At 43.3% G+C, this 25,816-nt stretch overlaps 1 protein-coding gene across 12 annotated transcripts in view; it reads right to left on the reverse strand.

Annotated features, from left to right (window-relative positions):
• Positions 1 to 25,816, reverse strand: part of DAB2IP (DAB2 interacting protein) — a 1,475,985-nt gene that overhangs the window by 205,201 nt on the left and 1,244,968 nt on the right. For all 12 annotated transcript variants that reach the window (XM_078641853.1, XM_078641861.1, XM_078641852.1 and 9 more), the window contains one exon: positions 23,845 to 23,989. In XM_078641853.1, the coding sequence (XP_078497979.1) occupies positions 23,845 to 23,989 (145 nt within the window). The remainder of the gene's footprint in view (positions 1 to 23,844; positions 23,990 to 25,816) is intronic.

The raw sequence follows: 25,816 nt of genomic DNA on the forward strand, positions 1-25,816 counted from the left end.
AGACAATCATGCGCACGAATGCATGGTTACACCTATTTCCGAGTTAGTGGAACTCTCCCAGGAAGCTGTTGACAACTTTTTCGAGAGTCTAAATGATATGATGTTCTCACCAGAGCAGAAATAGAGACTTTTGAGCAGGCTCGTACACGGCGTTCCCTGAATTTGACCTTCAACCAGAAAAGCAAAAAACCATGAACAATTTTCCCTCCAGTTCACGGACAGCAATTTTTTTCAGCAGCCCCAAAATATTTTTGCATATTTTTCGGGACACTATCTTCTGCTTAAAGTAATGACTATTCTTAGAGAACTAAGATTTCTACTTTTAGATAGCTTATAGACATTAGCTGCCCGCTGGTATGTTCATAATTATTTTATTCTGTGATGGAATGGTCTCGAAACTTTTTTCTGTATTAAGAGCCATTTCATGTGTAAATTCTCATATACCATTTAGCAATAATGTATACAAATGCGTGCTTACTTTAGCATTATTTCACAGCTTGAGTGAATACAATACATGTAAATGCCTTTTTTCCCGTATATTTGATAAATTCAAAATGCATATATGTATTTTGGGGTGGTAAGGTATACACGATACTCTACAGTATGTTTTACTATGCATAGATTAGTAAATATGTCCATAGTTAGCGTGGAGTGGGTGTGATGTATTCCTATAGGTTCTGTATCGATCCCCCTATTCCTGACCCTATTCTGGTTAACAAACTAACAAGTTAACTAGCAGCCATCCCATGAGGCAGAAAACCCCCATGATGCAGGAACCGTTATCTGATAAAGCCACACTACGGCACAGGAGCGTGTTATCTGATTAGGTCATAACGCTTGCCATCTAATTAGACAAGCGATATTCCTCCAGCCCCTGATAAGGCATACGGAGTTCTCAAAACAAATCAAACCTATGACACCTTGGGAAAAACCCTGCGGCCATTGTTTTGATTTCACCGAGAACTTCAGCAAAAGAATGTGCTAACGACCTGGTCGTATGACATCCTTATTGACGTATCTATGTCCATCCTTACGTCAATCTCGGCACCTTAAAGGTATAAATATTACCGATATTGCCCTATGCAAACACACGCGGTGGTGACGAGGACGGAGCAGCCAGACTTGCCGAAGCCCAGAGCAGAGCAGACCCCGCTGGCGCAGCCCCGCCTTCCTGACGCGCTGAGAACGAGAAGCTGTTTTTCTCCTGCCGAGAAATCCAGCTCCGGCGCTTCCGGGTAGCCCTCGCAGGCAGCCTGGAGTATCGAGACCAGAGACGAGAGATACCATCCCTCATCCATCCTAGATTCCAGGTACAGAACTGAATAACCCCTCGCAGAGAATTCTTTAGTCAGTCACTTGGCAAAACAAACTTAACTTAAACTGTAACTTTCTATTCCCGCCCACGTATTAGGCTTAGGTCAGGTACACGGGGTAGGCGTAGCTAGAAACACCAGTTGAGTACGATTAGTCAAATGTATATGTGTATGTAATATATTTTATTCATTTTAAACCTTCATATGGCTTAGAAACCATATCAATGTTTTTACAGTATTATTTTATACTTCTGCTTTTAATGTATGCACTTTACTTAATCATAAGTATTGCAATAATATCGATCCATTTCTCTTGTACGAGAAAAGAGAATGATCAATAAATAACATCTTTTATTGAACACGCCCGTCTCTTCCTTTTCTCTACAATCTGATGAGACTAAGAATGCACGTACTGACTGAGTAAAATAAATTGCCTTTTGTTTTCACACGACTCTCGAGATACACTCTTGATTAGGGGAGAGCAAAGTTGTCATGTTCTATGGTTGTCAGAAACTAAATCCCTTCTTGTCTATCCAGGGAGGTTCAACTCCTCCTTGCCTATTCGAGAAAGTTTCTAGTGAACTCTGAGCTAGCTGGCAAACCCAAAACTTTAAGTCTAATATCGACAGTAGTAGACCTAGTTAACGTCTGGTCTAGGCCTATACTATTGAAGGTATTATTCCAATGCGCAAAGCCTATTGGGATAATAGGAACTACACTAAACCTTTTGTTGCCATAGTCGGGACAGAACACATCTTGAGGGATGTGGAGTTGGTAGATGATGTATATTCCTTCTACCTCTAACTGGATGATATGATAATATACTTTGAGGTTGGTTGGGCAAACCATGCTCTTATATGGAAGGATATTAGGGATTGTGCGGGAGCTATGTGGGCCCGGGCAGACTGAGCCCGCCACACACCAAACATTACAATTATTGTTTACAATGGGGCAAGGGGCAGGCTGATATTATGGTTTTACAAAATGCTTCTCCGTATGCTTATCCCACCACTACATGCCCCTAAAGCTCGTTGGGAAACAGGTACCCAGAAACCGCTCACAGACACCGAGCAGGAGAGGGTGCTGGAGAGAACACAGAAGGCCTCGCGCAATGCGAGGCTCAAACCTGTACAACTAAGCAACCTACATGTAACCTACTTGACGTCGAAGAGACTAACACAAATATCTTCCACCACTGTCTATAGCTGCCCTTGATGTGGACAAGTAGAAGCTGATTGCATGCACATGGTATGGGAATGTGAGGCAATAGCAGAGTTCTGGGGGGAGATCGTTGAACATGTGGGCGGGGCACTGGGGTAGGAGTAACCATGTTTACCCAAAATTTGTTTGTTAGGATTCACTCACTTAGTGACGAAACAGCGAGTGGGTTCCAGGTTTCTGACGCTTGCAATTACCCTGGCCAAACGTCACATTGCCAATAACTGGAAAGAGAATGGGGCCATGGCCACTACGCAATGGAGGAGAGACGTGGTCAACTGGGCGTGGAGTGAATAGCTGGTGCTGAAATTAGAAGACAGTAGGCAATGTAAGAAATATCCCATGGCGGAGACCTGGCGGGAGTTCCAGGAGATGTTTGAGCATCCGGGCCCGACACTTCAACCTGACTTAGCCGGTGGTGGGTGGGGGATTGACGGTGTGAGGCTCCATAGACTGCGCATTGAGAATATGATGCCATTTTACTATACGCTTCCGTAGGTGGCTGATATGTTTTGGATTGATGAACAGTTTAATCAGTTTTGTCAGTTTTGTCTGTGGTGGGCCCTAATTTGTGGTACGCGCTCCCACTTCTTCTGAGACAATGCCCCGACCATCTCCTTTTCAGGAAGAAATTGAAAACTTTTTTGTTTAGTTAATCCCAGCTGAGCATTTTTTATTCTGTATCTAGGTTAATAGTCTTAACCAACTCTATAAACTCATTGCTACCTTCCATAGTCCCTCAATGCCGGCTGTCACAAGCGCGGAGATACTCCCCTGGGAGTCTATTCCTAGCGCTATACAAACCTGCAAATAAATAAATAAATAAAAATATGATCCGTGTCAAATGTCAATCCTAGGATGTGTGCCCTACCTCATAACATCGAGCAGTGTAATAACTCATGAGACAGTTTATACTCTGTATAAGACACTGTACCAGCAGATGTAATGACATGTCTTACTTATGAAGGTATACTACAGTAAAAGCAAAAAAGGGGAAAAAAATCCAGCGGTCATCCCACAAACACTTCTCATACCACAATACTCCACAACGGATCATCTAACACCATCTTACTAGGTGTCATATCACACCACACCGCACCATACCAAATAAATGCATATCACACCATACAGTACCACACAATGCAAAGTACTTTACAACACATCAGAGTATACCACACAACACCACAAAACCATGCAGCATATAACACCAACTGGAACTTAACCTTTGATCGACATCCAATTCCCACCAGACATCACACCATACCACAACAAGCCAGATGAGACCATACCACATCATCCAACGCCGCAGCTTACCATCAACACCACTCCAAAGCATATAAGACCATATGGCAAGAAAGCCACTCCACCACAGAACAGCATCACAGCATCCCACTACATGATACCACTTTGTACCGCACTGCAAAACAAAATCTTCCCATACTGAATCACACCTCATCCGACATGAAATTACATCATACTGCACTGTCCAAAACTACATAACATCCCTAGCAACATAACAACTTATCACCCTAAACAACACATCGTGCAACACCACACAAGAAAAAAAACACATCCACAATCCCACAGCCACGTCACATAAGCAAAACTACACATCACTCTATAAGCACCACATCACACTCTCATTGTCCGACTGACTGACCTAAGCTACCTTTCCACCATACATCATTCCAAACAGCATAATATAACCCAACATCACAACACACGACATAGAACCACATCTCAACACATAAAATAACACCACATTATAACATATAACATCCCGCTACAATGTCTGTTTCATTACATATAACCATGTCTAGACGTCACTTCATCAAAACGTAAAATGGACACAATAACTCAAATCCTACTTAGCACCACACCGCACAGTGCTAAACCTCTTTGTAACCCTCTACATCACACTGTATTGCACAATATAAGGTCACATGGCAACAAGCATTAACATTTAACCCTACAGCACATCAAACTATTCACCACATTTCACTGCATTTATTTATTTATTTATTTATTTTATGTTCTTCTATAGCGCAGGAATCGACCCCGGGGGGTATCTCTGCGCTTATGATCTTCCAAGATGCCCGATCGGAATCACAGTCATAGAGAGCCCTAGATCTTACACAGCCGAAAACAGATGAGTCTTCAGGGATTTCTTGAAGGCATAAATGTTAGTAATTTGTCTTAAAAATTGTCTTAAAATGAGGGACAAAGTGTTCCACGGAGTGGAGCCCTTATAGGACAGGGCACGACCCCCTTGTCTTGCCTTCTTAATACGAGGGACCTGCAGCAATAATTGGTTGCTAGAGCGCAATGAACGGGTCGGAATATACAGCCGGAATAATTCAGACAGATATTTAGGGCCAGATCCATGAAGACATCTGTGGTTTACACAACACACTTTAAACTCAATTTGCTGGCGGATAGGCAGCCAATGGAGTTTATGCAGAAGAGGGCGTGAGGAGGACCTGGAGGGAGCGTCAAGAATTAATCTGGCCGCCGTGTTCTGGACCACCTGCAGACGGCTCAGTTGTTCCTCGTTGGCAGATAGGAGTAGTCCATTGCAGTAATCCAATCTACTGCATCACATCATAATCTGCAACACACAGCCTGGCACCATAAAAGATCACCTCATAGCACACCACAACATCCAAAAACACATTGTGCCACACCACAGTACACCAAGCCATACAATACTACACCAACCCATACCAAACCAATAAAGGCCCAACAGTTTAATTTCACATGACACTGTACCACAATATTTCACTCAACAACTCTCCACACCGCACTACAAATAAGCACACCAAATCACACAACACAGTAAGCACACCACGTCACCAAATTATACTACAACACATCAACCACCCAATAACACATCATGCTAGTCAGAAAGCAGCACTCAATACAACTCTAGAGGACCCAGTGACGCACGCTTATATACCCGCTATCACACCGCAGCATGCCACAATGCAACACACTGCACCATGCCACATTACTCGATTTCGGTTCTACCGAGCCTCTTACCTCCCCATAATGCCAGACAGCACCATACATCCTCACACCATCCTGTAGCAAAATCAAACAATAACGCAAGCAATCCAAACTTCACACCACCCCATATGTCGCACAAATCACTCAAAACCACAAATACAACACATCACAAAATATGGAATTACCTATCTGACTTAACCTCACCCTCACGAGCTACCCTTCTACGGACTTCCTCATCTCCTTTAGAGTTGCAAATGTCCCTGAAGACCCGACTAGTTGGCTAATCAACTGGACCCTACCAGCGCCTATATCCTCACGGGTGACAAGTAGCACTCCACAAATCTACAGATAAAATAACATTTCACCACATCAGAAAGGACTTAATATTATACATAAGACACTTCAACAAATACCATGTTCACATGACACTGCTGCACAGAAAACCTATCACATCACACTATGTCACACCACTGAGGACCACTTCACACCATATCAGACCACTTCACCACACCATACAATGCCACACTACTACACGCCACATCACATAGCACATCCTCAAATAGCACTGCATACAATATTATAAATACAATTCAGAACCGTATATCCCCCAAACCACACCACAAGGATATGCACAACACCACAATACACAATACCACACCTCACCACATCATTAAATGACACACCAATCTACACCAAATCACACCATAGTAGAGAGTGCATAGAAACAGTCTCTGACAGGTAGGAAGCAGAGTACTGGTAAAGTGGTACCTTGTACTTTTTTGGCACCAGAATAACTCATCAATAGACATTCACTCATGCTGGGCAGGCTGAACCTGGGTGTTTTCCTTTTCAGAAGCCTGTGTGTTTCACAGGACACAAGTAACTGTCTTGGCACCAATAGTTGTGTTTCTTGCAAACTCTAATCGAAAGATGGCATCTGTCGGCATTTGGGAGGACAGTGGTGGGGGGCCCAGGAGGCATGGCATGGCTGCACTTGTGCCACCTATGTATTGACCAGTGAGGGAGATCACTGAGTTCCTGATAATAGATGGGGCCACTTGATGCCAGTAAATGAAGAATGACATCCACACCCACCCTCAAAATAACACAATAGCAGTAAGAGTACCAGCAAGGAGAAGAAGACGAGGACATGCGCAGTGCAATCCAACGGCAAAGCCTAGTGCAAAACACGCATGTCCCCCATCTCTACATAGAATGAGCACAAGATTACACAACTACCGACAAAGCATCAAACACAAGAAGCAACATTCCGTACAAGCCTAGAAGATGCAAAAAACAATTACACTAGAGATACATATGTAGAACCACAGGCTAAGTCTAAGGACTGGACGACCATTCCAACCATTGGAGCATGCCACAGTTTGGGTTAACCCATCACCAGCTTACAAACACAACAGCACCAAAGATGACAGATATGGCACTTAAGAGCAAGGGAAGACTTTCACTTTTGTGGTGGAAAACCAACCAACGCGCTAGACACTCACCATGATGCCTCTTCATTAAAATAGAAAATCATAGCGGCCATTTTATGAACATGGGGTGCAGCGGACAGAAACCATTTTAATTACCAAGGGACCCCTCTCTGCCCATTACAAAGTGAGACTGCATGTTAAAAAAAAACATGACGAACATCTAATTGCTTTGCTCTGTGCTTTTAAAAATTAATATCCTTTCGGCTGGAAGAAGAATTGCTTTAATCCCACCACACTTAAGAGCATCTGCTGTAGGAGTGCCCCCCCTAAATCACCCTGACAAGCCTATATTGGTTGAATAAACCCTGGCTTTTCCCTAATCCCCACAAATTGGTAAAACTTGTTACTTTGCGTGATTCGCCTGGTAAAGCTGCAATCCCTTAAACAATTTAAGGCTTGGATGGTCTGGTCAGGTTGACCGCACATAAGAATAAAGCTCTTTGTAACTGATGCCGAACAGTATCCTCGCTGGCGCCGTGCTCTCCTGCAGGCCCAGAGCATTGCTTTAAGGCTTCCTTTGCTGACACCAGGTAGAGTTCTCTTAACAGCACTCTGGGAAAACTGGGGCTGAGACGTCTCCTTACATATGTCCATCAAGTTGATGGGTCAAGGACCGCCTGTCTACTCTGCGTAAAACATTTGGAACCGTCACTCCATCGCTATTATAGGCAAACACGGTTCACTTGACTTAACTTTAGAGACTTAAATGAAGATTATTTTGGTACAAAGTTTTGGGCAAATCCTTTAATTGCATTAACATTAAAATCATGATGAAATCACCAAACACAAAATGTGGGATCAGCCTAGCTCTCTGTGTAGGATGGAGCTTCATCATTGGTCTATAAAGACAAGAGCCACCTGGATATTATGTAAATATTATGTAAATATTTTCCATTTACAACTCACATATGTAAATGAATCCCTTCTCTAAAAATATGGCACAGAGATAATAAACTGAGAAATTGAATCAGAAGCTAGCATTCAGTCAACAAGGGACAGGGATATAGATATAGTGCAATAATCTACAAGTCCTCAAACAATAGAACCAAAAAAGCACCCTACATTTAAAGGGACAAATAACACTGCTCCTAGGATATTTGATAAATCTTTTGTGATACTTCAGTAAATGAGTGTAGCCTTCATGTTGATTGGCAAGACATTATCAAATCAAATGGGGATTATTGATCATCGTTTTGAGTAACAACAAAGTTCTCAACTGAGACCTCAGCCCCTCAGGTGTGCTAAGAACTGCATGATTTTGATAAATCCTTTATTTGACAACGGGTTGAAATTACTCAGAGGGTCTGAAATAAATAGAATGGTTCTTAAGATGAGCATTGATAAAAGGGGAGGGATCTTAGGGAAACAATGGGAGTGGTGTCAAAGTCTACCTTTACATAGGAACTCCACAGCTTGTCAGGGTGCGCCTGGGCTGGTCAGCATCTTTCAGTGCCCCGAGATGTCGGTTGGAGTATAATTGAGCCCGAAACACTCGTACGCTGGCTGACCGCATGTAGACCAAGCATTTGCATTGTGCATTCTACTTGTAAGCCAGTGGAGGGCTGGTGGTGCAGAATCCCTTCCAAGATGCCCTTGATACACAGGCAGCAGTAAGTCCCTGGTAAAATTTAAATTACAGCAGCACAATTGGCATAATTTCAGGAATTTCACATTGCGCTTGTTATGTGAAATTCCTGAAATACCACCATTACGCTTGTTAAGTAAATTACTCTGTGGCAAATTATAGCGCTTGAATGATTCGAAAAGCCAGCAGAAGCAGCAGCGCAAAATGCAGCCTCTCATGACTTATTATTATGCACCAAAACATAGCGCTTAATGCCGGGTAAGTAATTCATGTAATTTCGCATAATTTCCATAAACATTTGTGCAATTACACGAAAGCAAAATATGCCAATTTTGCACTCCCTTTTGGCTCTCATTCCAACCCGCTGATGCAGTCATCTCCATAAACCCAATCACAATACCCCTTGATCCCCATTAAATCTCTATTTTCTGGCATCTGAGTGCAAAACTCTTTACAGGATCCTCCACATGGAGGATAAAAGTCCTGAGGGCCAACCCATGCTGGGCAATCAATGGTGTGGAGGCAGTCAGAAATTCCAGATAACTCTGGTGGAATCCTCTGTCCTAGTGTGGAGAGGGTATGCAATGACAGTTTTAAGGCATAGTGTAAAGGCAATGAGATACTTTCAGTACTTAGTATGAAAAACATTGCCTCATTTGTGCACATTTGAACAATACCTAAAAGATAAGAGCTGAAAAAGTATCTATCAGCCCTTTTTCAAGAGTGATCTGAAGGAACAATGCAGACGTGTTGGGGTGAGGAGAGTCATGTCTCAGTTACGAAGCCCCTTATGGGTTATCCATGTGACATAAGCTCATGTACTATTGTTTATGTTCGTACTTCAAACTGGTAGAACCCATGAGACTCAAAACCCGTCTTTTGAGAAAAGAAAGCAAATTTATGCTCAAGAATTACCGTTATGTTGTCTTTTCCGCATCTTTATAGCGCACTTCTATCTCATGAACGGCACCAATCGCTTTAAAAGTCTGGGGGGGCAGATGTATCAAGGCAATTTTTTGTCGCAAACACTGCGATTAGAAAAAAAGCAGCGTTTGCGACAAAAAATTCGCTAAATGGTATGTATTAGGGAAATCGCATCGCAAAATTAAGGACCCACAAAATTTGCGATTCCTTAATTTTGCGTAAGCATTTAAGGAATCGCAAATTGCGATTCCTTAAATGCTATGCAACAAGCACTTAATTTTTGCGAATTCTCCTTAAGAAATCACAAATTACCACCAACTTCGAGTTGGTGGTAATTTGCGATTTTTTTCACAAATGCACTTTTTGGCATTTGTGAAGGTGCTATATGGCTCACATACATGCCCTTAGGGCATGAATGTGCGCCATATGCGCAGACATGCTCATTTCAGGGGTGCATCAGGGTGTCCTTATGACACCCATGCACCCTTGAAATTATTCTCAATTTGCGATTCTCAAATTGCGAATCGCAAATTGAGAATAACTTCCCATTCATTCCTACGGGCCTCCTGGCCCATAGAAATGAATGGGAAATTATTCCTTAATTGCGACTCGCAATTTGCAAATCGCAATTAAGGAATTTTAAGAAATCGCAAAACAATTGTGATTTTCGACATACATCCCTCTTTGCAAATCTCAAATAGTGATTTCTAAAAAATCGCTATTTTAGATTCACAAATCAGGATGTTGATACATCTGCCCCTGGGTGTCCTTTCCTTAGGGTCCCGTGATGTTTATTGATCAGACTGAGTTTCTCTGGAGCAATTGAGTTTGATTAATGAAGATTACATGGTTCTACTATTTTACAAATGGTTATTAGAATACTGGAATGTTGGTAGCTCCACTGAAGACAATCAAGTGGCTTAAAGCCAACAATGACTGCCAATGCTTGTCTTTCTGTTTCTCCCTGTTTATTTTAGGAAGTTGGAATGTTCTAGTAGCATTAGAGCCCTTCAGCCTCTAGCTATAATGACTGCAGCTATGATATATAACTTTTGAAGAAGACCTTTATCAACTGTTATAGGACTCAACAGCGAGCCACAATGCGATAATATTGGTTAATGTGTGGTAAATAAATAAATAATACCTCTCTTTTTGACTAGACATATATCATAACAGATAGCTCAATAAATAAGAGTCAAGATTCGAGGTAGTAGGAGTTTTGCAGGTTTAATACAGCATAAGGACAGGAACAGGACAACCTGCACAGGAATAGGATGGCAGGGCCCAGCAGGAATAGGATGACAGGGCGACAGGGCCCAGCAGGAATAGGATGACAGGGCCCAGCAGGAATAGGATGACAGGGCCCAGCAGGAATAGGATGACAGGGCGACAGGGCCCAGCAGGAATAGGATGACAGGGCCCAGCAGGAATAGGATGACAGGGCCCAGCAGCTGCTGGGGCTGGATCTGGGATGAGCGCGCTGACTTTTAATAACAATACATGAGCATATATACATAACGTGAACACATAGCATTACATTGCAGTAGGCGTAGCAGTGGGTGGAGCAGAAGGCGTGACGCGTAGCAGTCGCGAAAGATAAGGGTAAAAGTAGGTGTAACTGGGCGTATACATAGACATGTGATGCAAACGTAACAGAATATGTCATGAATGGGGCGGAAACCATGGAGGGGGCTACCTAAGGAGCCGGGACCTCTAACCTGGTGGTGCGCGCAAACTGGCAATGACGTATCACTAGGAGAAGCTGGGGGCTATGAACTCTGTGCTAGGAGCAGAGACTGAAGTCTGGAGAGTCAGGGCGACATGTACCTAAACAGTATCTAGTATCTGATGTTTAGAGAACATGTTGATATAAACTAGAAGTTAGGAGGGGAAAGGCTAACTTGATTCTAAGACTGGACCATGCATTATTCTACATGTAGTGCGTGTTGAAGAATATTAAATGACCATTAAATGCAGTATTTCTCTAACGTGGAGACGTGAAGGCTAGACAATGACGGAAACTATTGATGCGATTCAGTAGCTTAGGAATGCAGAGAAGGAGGACTGAACTGATAACTGGACTCATAACATATTCTTGGCAGACTCAGAGACTGAGCCAGGCTGGACCGGGCACTGCGAGGCAGGAAGTAAGTGAAGGGTCGAGGATACAGGTGGGGGCTGTATCGCTCCTCAGCGAGGCTTCAGGAGACAGGAGCTGAATCTGGTGTCCGGGCCCTTTTTGAGGCCTAGAAACGGGGACTTTATAATAGAATAACGTGCACACTGAGAAACGTGGCAACGTATCTTTACATAGGCCTGATATTCGTAGTATTCACGAGGACTGGAAACTAGCATACTAGAGGTGGACACAACTGTAATTGCGTCATTAATCGGACATGGGGAGTACATATGCATATTTAATCATGCACACATAACATATGATGGACGACACGTAGGGACACAGAACATGGCAAAATTTACTTTTCCACATTCCCTCCTTGTCACTACGTTTCCATCAGGAAACATCAATATTCATGATACCATCTATCATTTCATACAGTATCATTTGCTCATCTTGAATTCTCTTGGAACGGGATTTAGAACAGGGCTTGGAACTAGGAATACAAGAGGTAGCACAAATGCCGCAAATCGCAGGGCCACATTGTATACAGAGGCAGCAGCTGAATATGATCGCTACTGCTATACCTAGGAAGGACAAGACTTTCCATCCCCATGCGGAAATTATATTCCAGAACCAACCGGACCATGTCCAGGTGCCTGGATCTTGGTGTAACAGATGGGCAATTTTATGGAGTCTGGTTATAGCTGAATAAACAGACGGCGCGTTATTTGGAATGAAAATGCAGCAACTAGATCCAATGACTCTACAGGCCCCGCCCCTATCGGCCAGTATGACGTCAAGGACGAGACGATTTTGCAAAACGACAAATCTCATAGCAGATTGCTCTTCGGTTAAGTTACCTAGAGCAGAGGCAGTCTCATTTATTACAGCTTCAAGGGTTCTGGTTAACCTACGGATTAGCTTACTATTCTGGATAGGTCCTATAAAGAAAAAGAAACCTCTATTGAAATCTGTATATTGTTCTAGAGCAGTTTCAGTATAATCGACAATTGGGGACTCCCTTCTATGTCTAATGTGTACTAGATGTGTGTTTCTATGATAATCAGGTGGGGCTAGGAAAACTGGTGGCAGTAGGAAGGCAATGTAACAGGTTCCCTCCCAATCGAGGGGCAGACGAATATATGCGGTCTGACCACAAATGAAATAAGAATGACGTGAAGCTTTGAAGATAGATTTCCCACTGTCACTATACTTGACAACAGTAGTACAATCACTATGTCCTACATGTACGGAACCATTATTTCGGACACATAATTCGCCTTTGACTGGTAATACTGAAATAGCAGGTAAGTCTGGAGTAGTATCAGACTGAACATTCAAGACCATAAAATTCGACGAATAATTACCTAAATTATACACTTCATTTTCTAGATCTAACCCTGTTCTGTGGGGGAAACCTTGCTTGTCTGGGAAACATGTACTGTTAAGAAAAGACATATCTGTTGAGGATGACGTTAACGTGGACCATGCTCCACACGAACCATTATGTGAAAATGGATAAGGAAAAAGTGGCAGAACTCCCTTCGGGGTCTGGAAAGGGGGGAGTCGACCACACACCCAACAATTAGTGGCATTGCTGGTCTGGTGTGAGTAATGTAACATACGGATAAATGAGTTATTACGCATAGCGAGGCGGTAGGACAGTTCATGAGGGGGGCAGATCACTAAACGTGTGCTCTACTGTAGCATTAGTAGACTTATTTACATGTGAAACTGGGAAACATAGGTAAAATGCATAACTGGTGCAGGAAATCATAAGGCTGGAAAACAATATGAAACATAGAAAAACGATACATCGGATTGAGTTTTGACTAACTCTCTCACTATGGGGGTCTATTTTATACATGTCAGAAACAGTCTAACCGTTTCACCTAGGGGAGGACTTAGACAATCAAACTGGCTGACTTATTTTACTAGACCGTAGTTTCTGTTTATACTCCTGCTGCGGAGTTTTCTCTAACAGGGGAGGGGTTGTAGCAATGTCTTTTGCGGGACAGTCCTTGAAAACAATATTCGGGCAATCCTTCAAATCCTGGGAAATGTTCTTTAAGACGGGTTTTAGTCCATTAAAAAGTTTAACATGAGAAAGGTGCACCCAGCCTCGGCGTCCTTCCAACTTCACGGCTGTACGGGTGGTGAGGAGGACCTGTCGGGGCTCTTTCCATCGAGGCTCCAGCGGACTTGATCTGTCAAAGTTGCGGACCATCACCATGGATCCTGGAACGATTTCATGCGGTGCCACCTCGGTATTGTCTGGAAATGCGGCAGCAACCTGTGAACGACATGAGTTGAGGGCAGACATCAAGGAAGCTAGGTAATCTGTCAGCATATTACTTGAAACATCGGTAATACTTCGGGGTCTAGGAGTACCCCACATATTTGGGGGGCGGCCGAAAACGACCTCATACGGGGACAGACCTGATCTGGAATGTGCGACCATGCGCATATAAAACAAAGCGACTGGCAGAGCTACTAGCCAGTCCACACCTTTTTCTTTACATACTTTGGCGATTCGGATTTTCAGGGTCTGGTTATGTCTCTCTACGAGACCGGCTGCTTCAGGATGGCGTACACAATGGAACTTCCACTGGTACCCTAGCAAAAGGGAAACGTGCTTCATTAACTCTGAGGAGAATGGCTGGCCGTTATCAGAATATACGACTCTAGGGAGTCCATAACGAGGGAAAAACTCACGAACCAACTGCTTGGCAGTGGTCGCGGCTGTGTAATCTGGGACTGGATATGCTTCTGTCCACCTGGACAAAGCGCATACAACTACAAGGACATACTTGAAACCTCGACATCGCTCCATCTGAATATAATCCATCTGGAGGACTTCAAAAGGGTGGTCAGGGGGCTGGAAACCACCTTGTTCCACCGGGACACTTTTACCTGGATTAAACTGACAACATATCATACAGGTACGGACTTTCTGCTTAGCTGCAGCTCGTAAATGCTTGTTGAACCAAATATTCTGGATACTGTCTAACATAGCTTTTTCTCCTAAATGTGCTGGACTATGTGCGGTATTAATAATGACTTGAACCATAGAGTCGGGGAGAAACCATGTGGCTCTACCCTTTGTTAACCATCCTTGATCTGTCTGGACCCCTCCTTGTTCGGACCATTTCTTGATTTCTTCGGGAGTAGCATGTAACTGGATATCTATGACATCTTGTGTAGGGTCCTTAACTGTCATACATGTAATCGGATCTGGAGTATGTGTCATGTTAACTGGAATGTCTGGAGTCTGTGCTGTAAGCTTGGCTGTGCGATCTGCTAGATCATTACCTTGGGAAATAATGTCAGTGACCTTCGTATGTGCTTTGCACTTCATGATAGCGATAGATGTCGGTAAATGTATGGCATCTAACAGAGCTTGAATAAGGAGACCATGCTGAATCTTGGTTCCATGAGAAGTCATGAAACCTCTCTCCTGCCAGAGCACTCCAAAGTCGTGTACGACTCCAAATGCGTAGCGTGAATCTGTGTAAACATTAACTTTCAAGTTCTTGGCGTGTATGCAGGCTTGTGTCAGAGCAACTAGCTCTGCTGCTTGAGCGGACAGGGTATCAATACGGTGTGTTTTAATAACTTCAGTGTCAGTAGTCACTGCATACGCGGCGACTAGTTCTCCTGTACTTGTTCTCATACATGAACCATCCACATAAAGTGTCAGGTCGGGATCTGGTAACGGAGTATCTGTCAGATCTTGTCTTGGCTTTGTCGTAATGTTAACTACTTCCACACAGTCATGTGGGTCAGGATTTGAATTAACTGATGGTAACAATGTAGCAGGATTTAAAATGTTGCAGCGTCTGATTTCTATGTGTGGCTGGAACAGTGTCAATTCATAACCTGTTAAACGTGCAATTGTCAAGTGCTGAGTTTGTGTTCGGTTCAGAAGAACTTCCACAGAATGTGGAACTTGTACTGTCAGAGAGTGTCCTAAAACTATGGAATCACTTTGTCTGATAGCTAGTGCTGTGGCTGCAACTGACTTGAGGCACGCAGGCAAAGCCTGGGCGACTGGATCTAATGTGCTAGAAAAATAAGCACAGGGCTTGTATTGTCCTGCTTGATCTTGTGTGAGAACAGATAATGCTGTACCTTCGCGTTCTGTGACGAAAAGTGTAAAAGGCTTACTGTAGTTCGGTGTAGCTAGAACTGGAGCTTGGCATAGGGCTTTCTTTAACTCATTGAAACTAAGTGTATGTTCAGATGTCCAAGGGAGGACAGTCGGTACGGCTGCCTCCTGGGTCGTTAACTGTATCAGTGGCTTGGCTAGAAATGCATACTGGGGAATCCATTGTCTACAGTAAGAAGTAAGGCCGATAAAAGCACGTACCTCCTTCTGGGTCTTGGGCTGAGGAAGACTCGCTATTAACTGGATACGGTCTGGTGTCAACTGCCTACCCCTCTTGGACAGTAAGTGTCCTAAGTATACCACTTGCTGGACACAGAATTGAAGCTTCGAAGGGGACACCTTGTGCCCCATCTCGGCTAGGAAATACAGAACTGTCAGTGATGCTCGCTCGCAAGCACGTTCAGAACGGGCTGTGATCAGTAGATCATCGACATACTGGAGCAGGGCAGTGTCAGTTGGCATGTGAATGTTGTCTAGTTGTCTCTTAAGTGCTTGACTGTAAATACTAGGACTTTCTGTGAAACCTTGAGGAGCGCGTGTGAACATATAGCTCCTTCCATTTAAACAGAATCCGAAAAGGAACTGGCTGTCTGGATGAATAGGAACACTGAAAAATGCATTCTTGAGGTCTATGACAGTAAAGAACATGGCTTCGGAATCAATGGCTGTCAATAGGGAAGAAATGTCTGGGACAACTGGATACTGCGGAATAATACATTTATTAAGTTCTCGTAGGTCGATCACTAATCGATATACTGGGGGTGCATTTGGATCAGTACGTTTCATGACTGGAATGATCGGAGAGTTGCATACATTGGAGTCAGTTTCTACAACTACTCCTTGAGCGATGAGCTCGTCAATAATTTTGGATAAGGCTGCTACAGCCTCGGGTGGCAATCTGTACTGTCTGATTCGTGGTAACACTACACCTGGTTTGAGAGTCACACGATAAGGTGTGATTTGCATATAACCTACATCAGTTGGACCTTGCGCCCATAAATGCTGTGGAACATTAGACAGTCTTGAATCAAAATCTCGTAATACATAGTGACCCTTAAAGTCACGTAGGAACAATCGTATTCCCTCTGGGGAACAGCATATAACTGCACCTAACTCTTTCAGTGTTTTAATGCCTAATAGATTTTCTGGACATGATTTAGTAAGTAACAGATCAGTAGTGCGGGACAATGGACCTACTTCTAGAGTAACTGGCTTTGAAATCTCATTTACGATAGGTTTTCCTGAAAATCCAAGGGAAACATTTCTTGAGCCTGAGAGCGGAGCCCCTGGAACTTCGGCATGACTAATTGTGGTCCTACTTGCCCCTGTATCAATCAAAAACTTTCTGTCTTTCCCTAATACTTGACTGTGAACATAGGGACCTTCTTGATCTACAGGTATCTCGATGAGAGGCAAGCCTACCTCCCTCTCTAGGCTGTTTCATGAATACTGCTGGTACTCTGGATACTCAGACTGTGCATACTGGTACATCTGCGATGTAACATGCTGTGTTGCAGCAATAGGCTGCGGTGCTGTAACTATCTGTTGTGCATTCTGTGGCTGAGGAGTCTGTGAAACTTGTTCTTGTCTAGGCGGACGTGGTCTTTCTTTTGTCTTACCAGTAGCTATGTTGTGTTTCAGAACTGCACACTCGTTTATAAAATGACCTGGCTGTTTACAATAGTTGCAGTTCCCTTTAACGGGAGCTGCAGGATGACTGGCTTGATTCGGACCCCTCTTCTGACTGTCTTGAGGAACAGATTGTGCAACTAGTACTTTCATTTTCGTGTCTTTCATACGTTTTCTCTCGTGTTCTTGCTCTTCCCTGATTCTATTCTGGTGGTACTGGAGCATCTGGAGCATCTGGGACGGGGTATTAGCTTGCCAGGTACTTTCGACTTTCAAAACTCGATTTTTAATTGGTGGACTTGAATTCTCGACTAATTTAGTAACAAAAAGGTGAGGGTATGACTCACTACTTGTCTTGAGGCCACTGTTGATGCTGAAACATTTTTCAAACCTAGAATAAAAATCACTAATATCCTCGTCTTGCTTCTGTTTACAGGCTGAGATTGCATCCCAGTCTTCTTTTCTAGTTGTCAATAATCTGGGTAAAACTTGAATCAATAATTCTGGTAATTCTTTGCATTTATCTCCAAGACCGGTACCTGGTACTCGTGCCTTGTCTTCGGCTTCTAGAACTGCCCAATCTATCTTTTTCTCTCCCACCTCCCATTCTTTTTCCTTTAGCTTTTCATACACCCCTGCGGGCAACAGGACCTTTAACATTTTAATAATATCTGGGTAAGTGTATTCTCCCATACGGAGCATGTCTTTTAATTCTCTATGGAACCCTGCTGGATCTTTGTCATGACAGGGAATTAATTTCTTCATTTCGAGGAGTTCCATCTTTGTTATTGGGGTGTATACAAACACTCGTTGCATTTCACCGTCCTCTGTCTTAACTGGATGCACTTCTCGTAACGGGTTCTGTCTTTCCATGTAAAATGGTTTACTTTCTGGGGGTGAGACATGAACAAAATGCGGATTCAGAAACATTCTATATTTGTGGCGCTGTTCTAGAATGACACTAATCAAATCGGTACCTAGACCTCTCCATCTATACTGGAGTAACTCGTTCAGGATATCGTGTAACGGACCTGGATCAGAGTGCTGACCCTCATACAAAGTAATGAGGTGCTGGATCATATACATACCCACCAGTCGTTGTTCGGCTGGGGGCAATTTCAGAAACATTTGTGCCACTATTTCGTCTGGAAAAGTGGTAGAATCAGTAATCCATCGGACTGCTGATCGGGCTAGTTCTTGTTCATGCATGGTACTTAATTCACTGTAACCGATTCGTGATTTCAGAATGTGATCGGTAGCTTGGAACACTTGTTCTAGGGAACCTTGTTCTGGTGCTGAATGATGGAAAATTGACTTGTGTTCTAGGCGTAAATGGCGATCTGGAAATCTAGATTTTCCTACATACGCTATTCTGGCAGTATTCTCGTCGTCTACCTCTTCAGGATCAGAGTTACTTTCTTTCTCGCTTACTTGTGCTGCTTTACGTTGTTCGTGTATCTTTATTATTTCTCTACGGATTTTCTTGTACATACTCTCCATGGCACTAATGGTATTGTGCTTACCCTCGGCTATATTATCACTCCACTTTGTCAGGATTTTCATTTCGGCCGGATCTTTAGACGGGTAATCTTGTTCTCTTATTAGACAGTTAATTAAAAACTTTAATATCATACGCTGGATCTCAGCTTTCCTTTGAGACATGGCATCACTAATACTTCCTGGATCATCCCCTGTACGGATGAAACGATAGATTCTGTCTAGATCTTCTTTCATATTGGGTAGGGTGACTAGATACTCGGTCACCCTCCTTACGCGTACTGAATATAAAACCATATTATTCTCGCCTGGGACTGGGTCATAGGCACATTCGCCAAGGGCTTGCCTGATTTCTGCAACAGACTTATTACTCTTGGGAGTACGCTGTGATGCTTGAGCATGTAATTCGAGTGCTGATAAACGCTTGCGTGGCGGCGGGGTTTGAGGAGGACCTCCTCCTGCGGCCCCTAGACTAGAATCGTCGACTGATATTCTTCGTGGCGGAGCGGGAAATTGAAATGCTGGCTGGACCGGGGGTACCGTAGCAGGTACTGCATGGGGTGCCCCGGTGTCTGGAGGAGCAGGATGTGCCTGATTTACTGGGACTGGCGGAGCACGAACAGGATTTGCATATTCAGGGACTGTGTCGTCCAGATAGGATGAAATAAAAATATCAGCTGCGGTCTGTTTGTGACGTAGCTTGGTCGGAACTAGTGGTGGCGGGAAATTACTGGATGCCTCCGGGGTCGCTTTTGGCAAGCCCTCGGCAAGAAGAGGATACATACCCTTAATAAGGGCATTCCTCTGTCTGTCTGATTGTTCGGCTTTGACTTGTTCACCTATCTCGATTAATTCTTTTTCTTGGGCTCGTTCTAAGGATTCTCTACTTAATTCTGACTTTCTGATTTCTTTTTCAGTTCTTCTATGAGCTTCTTTGCGCCATAACTCAATGGCATCTTTCTGTGATTGTCTGGCTTTCTTTTTCCATAATGCTTCTTCTACTCGCATGATGCATTCGGCATCCCATGTACCCGATACGGGCCATCTATACTTTTCTTCTAACTGTTTGGTATACTCTACCCATAAATCTAGATACAATATGGCACTTATGCCATGTTTCTGATACATAAAGTGACCTGGACTGTCCCTGGGCGGGACGGGAACTGCTGCTTCCAGCAGACCCTTTCTAGTTTTTAACTGACGTAACTTGGAAAATATGGGCATGACTGAACTGTAATCTAGACACAATACAATACACAATGAACACGATACTTATTCCCCATTCATACCACAACATTGAAATACATGAAAAACATTTAAAATAATCAGTTCGAACAGAATACTACCTGGAAATACTGAGAACAGAACACATAAATTTTCTCGAGAACAGAAACTGACTAGAACAGAAACTAGATGCACTGCTGAAACAGTACGAAACTTACCGGTCTCGTGAAGAGACACGTCAGGACCCGCATCCACCGAAGTGGACACTTCGTTTGTGGGACTGTGTACCACCAACCCACAGACCAGAGTCAATTAAATTGACCCTGTCTAGATACCACCCCAGTAACGGTACTCACCGGGCAGCAAGAACGGAAGGCCTCAGACTGGACTGGACTGCTACGACGACGGACGACGAACTTCGGACTTCGGACTTCAGTTACGGGTGGACCTCCGGATACCTCGGACCTTGGACTCTTGGCTTGGGCTCTGGTCGGGACTCGCCGCGTTCCTCCACCGTCTCGTCTGGATGCTGGACCGCCTCCTCCGTCTCCTCCGTGGGCCTGAGGGATACTTGAGCAGAAATATCTGCCACTGCGAAGAAGAGTTCCGTCACGACTGCAGAGGGTCAGGGGGTTGGCGTGGCTTCACCGACGCGTGGGGAAAGGGCAAGTCCCTATTCGGGCGCCATTATGTGGTAAATAAATAAATAATACCTCTCTTTTTGACTAGACATATATCATAACAGATAGCTCAATAAATAAGAGTCAAGATTCGAGGTAGTAGGAGTTTTGCAGGTTTAATACAGCATAAGGACAGGAACAGGACAACCTGCACAGGAATAGGATGGCAGGGCCCAGCAGGAATAGGATGACAGGGCGACAGGGCCCAGCAGGAATAGGATGACAGGGCCCAGCAGGAATAGGATGACAGGGCGACAGGGCCCAGCAGGAATAGGATGACAGGGCCCAGCAGGAATAGGATGACAGGGCCCAGCAGCTGCTGGGGCTGGATCTGGGATGAGCGCGCTGACTTTTAATAACAATACATGAGCATATATACATAACGTGAACACATAGCATTACATTGCAGTAGGCGTAGCAGTGGGTGGAGCAGAAGGCGTGACGCGTAGCAGTCGCGAAAGATAAGGGTAAAAGTAGGTGTAACTGGGCGTATACATAGACATGTGATGCAAACGTAACAGAATATGTCATGAATGGGGCGGAAACCATGGAGGGGGCTACCTAAGGAGCCGGGACCTCTAACCTGGTGGTGCGCGCAAACTGGCAATGACGTATCACTAGGAGAAGCTGGGGGCTATGAACTCTGTGCTAGGAGCAGAGACTGAAGTCTGGAGAGTCAGGTCGACATGTACCTAAACAGTATCTAGTATCTGATGTTTAGAGAACATGTTGATATAAACTAGAAGTTAGGAGGGGAAAGGCTAACTTGATTCTAAGACTGGACCATGCATTATTCTACATGTAGTGCGTGTTGAAGAATATTAAATGACCATTAAATGCAGTATTTCTCTAACGTGGAGACGTGAAGGCTAGACAATGACGGAAACTATTGATGCGATTCAGTAGCTTAGGAATGCAGAGAAGGAGGACTGAACTGATAACTGGACTCATAACATATTCTTGGCAGACTCAGAGACTGAGCCAGGCTGGACCGGGCACTGCGAGGCAGGAAGTAAGTGAAGGGTCGAGGATACAGGTGGGGGCTGTATCGCTCCTCAGCGAGGCTTCAGGAGACAGGAGCTGAATCTGGTGTCCGGGCCCTTTTTGAGGCCTAGAAACGGGGACTTTATAATAGAATAACGTGCACACTGAGAAACGTGGCAACGTATCTTTACATAGGCCTGATATTCGTAGTATTCACGAGGACTGGAAACTAGCATACTAGAGGTGGACACAACTGTAATTGCGTCATTAATCGGACATGGGGAGTACATATGCATATTTAATCATGCACACATAACATATGATGGACGACACGTAGGGACACAGAACATGGCAAAATTTACTTTTCCACAAATGTGACAAATAAAATGATGGTAGGGTTTTAGTTGAGTCCAATACACTGAGGGAGATGGACACCAATAAACCAACTACCTCTTTATCATCTACCTGTTATAAGTAGAGTTTTAATTAACTCATTGTTGGGAATATGTGTACAAGGCTGGCCAACAGCTAACAATAACTAACCTTCTTTTTTATGTTTTATTTTAGGTATTAGATATAGAGTGCACCTAGCACCAAGGTGCTTCTGGGCACTTTGCAACCATATGCATGTTACAGGAGCAGCGTCTGAAGCAGGTGGTGGTCAAATTATAACTGGATTTCAGAAACCATAATGTGGTGGAGTGGGGCCAAGTAATTGGAGCAGTACAAGACATAACACTTTTCGTCCCTTACACATATTTGCAATTATAGGCATAAGAAGATAATGTGAATTTAGGTGTTCTTGTATATTAATCGAAGCATTAGCTAGCTGCCCCAAAATTAAGGGCTAAAGCCATCCAGAGTGCAGTACTTTGAAAGCAACCTTTTCCAACCAAGAAAGAGGGATCTCTTTTAGAATTTTTAGTAGCCTTTCCGCCTTCAAAACATTATATATATATTTTTTAACGATTTAAGGAAGACTCCATCTTAATACTGGCAGTAAGGAGGAGTTCTCAATCTGTGTTAGGGTTGCATTGAAAATCAAGAACTTCAGTATATGTTTTTTGTGATGCTCAAAGGACTACGCAGCACGTGGCACTGGTAGCACCGTGGCACACATCCCCATGTGGTGCTGCTCTTTGATGTTTGATGGCAGAAATGTTGCTTTCCATGGAGTCCTCACCAATGGACAAGTAGTGGAAATGGAATGAGCCTCTGTCTGGTTTTTCATCTAACAGGATCAGAGAGTGATCAATTGTCCACATACTTAGATTTGTGTATTCTCATTAAATCTAACTGTGAAGACGATTGTATGGACTCTTGAGCCCCCAACTCTGCAAGAATATCCCTGCCTCCCAGCTCGCTTCCAATGCAAGACCATAGTAATCATCCCTTTCACATGGAGAAGCGTGGCTCGCTAGTAGAGTCACTCCACCACAGGCAGATATGCACACACTCTACGTGGAGAACATCAGTGGTCAGCGAGAATGTGGAATAGTGAAGGACAAGGAAACAACCCTTGTCCAGCCACTCTCCCAGACTCTGGAATGACCCGCCCAAGCACTGGAGGTCACTTTCTCCCAATAGCTGAGGGAAGAACTAAAGATTTATTTTCAGACACACCCTCTCAGCTACCTACACTCCTCCCAACTCCACCTCCCCTCCACAGCATGCATGACCCAACTTGTAACATGTATTTTCTACGTATAAAAATAGCCAAACATTGCAAATTGCCCTACATGTCAGTTTAAATCAGCTCTTGCGAAGGAAGGGGAAAAAATCCCTTGCAATTTAAAGCAGTTCAATGGCATCTGCACCTTGGTGTGGGTTACACAAATACTCTTAGGCATTAATACAAAATAGTTTTATGATCTAATCCATTTTCCCTGATACTTTCTTCGCTTCCTGATTCTCTATCCTATTGGGTCCATTACATTAAACTTAATGAAACGTGCAGACACAGCATAAAGCGAAAATAATGAGGGCTCATTGGATACTCACCAGTAGGAGTTGATGATCTTACAAAACGCCAGCTCGCAGCACATTTTTAAGTTGCTCTGATGCTCAACCAGGTCAGATGTTGAGCATTTGCCGGGATCCACCTCGCAGTTCTCATCCGACTCATACAAGGCTTTGATGAATTCACCTGCACAAGAGAGCACAGGTACAGTGCATCAGATGCTATGTTGCAAGCTGAGGGATGTTGGAATTTCAGTCCAAGAAAGCACAGCAAACTCCATGGGAGCCCTGGAAATCCTGATAGGTCGATTGATAGGATTCAACAGCCAACAAGTTTAAAAATTAACTGTACATCTATGGCTACTGTATATTTCACTACAGTACAACTGAATGCACCCAAAATCTACATATGAAACACCAGAGAATAATGTGGAATAACATGGGGAACTGGGATTGGATTTACTATTTCCCCACTAACTCATTATTACCAAGGGATCCATAACAGTTGTAAATGTACTCCAGCTCAGACCGAGGGTAAGTCCATAAGCACACTCTGCACTTACAGGTACTGCAACAAACTCCCATAAAAAAGGATATATGCAGGGACTTAAAAGAAGATCCACTAGGAATTGATTTTAAATAAAATATGTTTCCTACTTTTAATGTACATACATACAAACGTATAGAGATGTAAACACACACGTATAGTTGTTTAAATATATCTATGAAAACATATATGCCTGTATATATTTGATAAATGTATATAATGTTACATTCATTTTTAACCCCTCCCCTGCTGATGACGGAACCGCTCCGTCATCAGCCGCGGTCGCGCTGTGCTGATGACGGAGCGGTTCCGTTATGGCACGCCTGCGCGGATTTCGCACCTGCGCTGAGCGTTCTATTGAGCTGGGCGGGCCTTGACGGAACCGCTCCGTCATAAGCACAGCGCAACCAACGCTGGTGACGGAGCGGTTCCGTCACCAGCATGCGCCCGCTGCTCTTCCGCCCCGCCCCCTTAGCACTGCGGCGGAATAGCCGCCGCAGTGAAGGGGTTAAAGTATATTTAATAAATGAGTAGTTAATTTGAAAAAAATCTTTACATTTTCATAAACATTTAATATTGTCTAAAATAAATGAAAAATATGTTTGAATAAAATGTACTAAATAATAATTATACATACAAATCAGAGTGATAAAAATCAGAGTGAGATTATTTTTAAATGATAAATAATAGAAATTGAACTAATAAATTGAATTTATTTACTTATAAATCGCTTAACTTAATGAGTCAATGTGCTGTAGCATTTTGTTCTTTTAATTGTAGGTTAAGAATAATTAAAGTTCATTTACATTACATTAAAATATATTTTTTTAATTTAAACAAATATTAAAACTTGTCATTTTCCATATAAGTTACCATAGGGAGATCTCTGCCTTGATGGTGGAGACTTCCAACTAGCCGTGACAGCTGGTACCAGATGTAAGTTTACTCTTGTAAATCCTGTTCTAGAAGGCACCACCCCGGGTTTGAGGGGAGTGAAGACATGTAAGTCTACACCTAGTAGTAAACTTAAACTTAAATGAATAGCATAAAAGTGCAAAGCCACTACTCGGTGCAGTAGCAAGTCTACATGTGAGTAAATCTATATGTGTAAAGGACCTGAAGTGTTCAAGGACACGTATTGCTCCATGTTACTGTAGAACTATTAAAGACTAATGAAGTGTCACCTCATTAAAACCAGTAAACAACTCCAATAGGTCTTGTTGTAATGTGCCCATGCATATAAACACAGGCATTCACAAAAAAAATAGCAAAAACAGGATTGTTTCAGAATAGAATAAATAGAGGAGATAAAGACATGATTGTGGTAAACAGGGTAATGATCGAGAATTCTTTCCAGATGTTAAATGGGCCCCACAGGCATTTCAAAAGAAGCACTTTCTGAAAGCAGAATCATACAGTACATAGTCAACAGCATGAGATGAAAGAACAATGCGACAGTAAATTTCC

This window comes from Lissotriton helveticus, chromosome 5_1 (genome assembly GCF_964261635.1).
Source record: "Lissotriton helveticus chromosome 5_1, aLisHel1.1, whole genome shotgun sequence".
Classification (NCBI taxonomy): domain Eukaryota; kingdom Metazoa; phylum Chordata; class Amphibia; order Caudata; family Salamandridae; genus Lissotriton; species Lissotriton helveticus.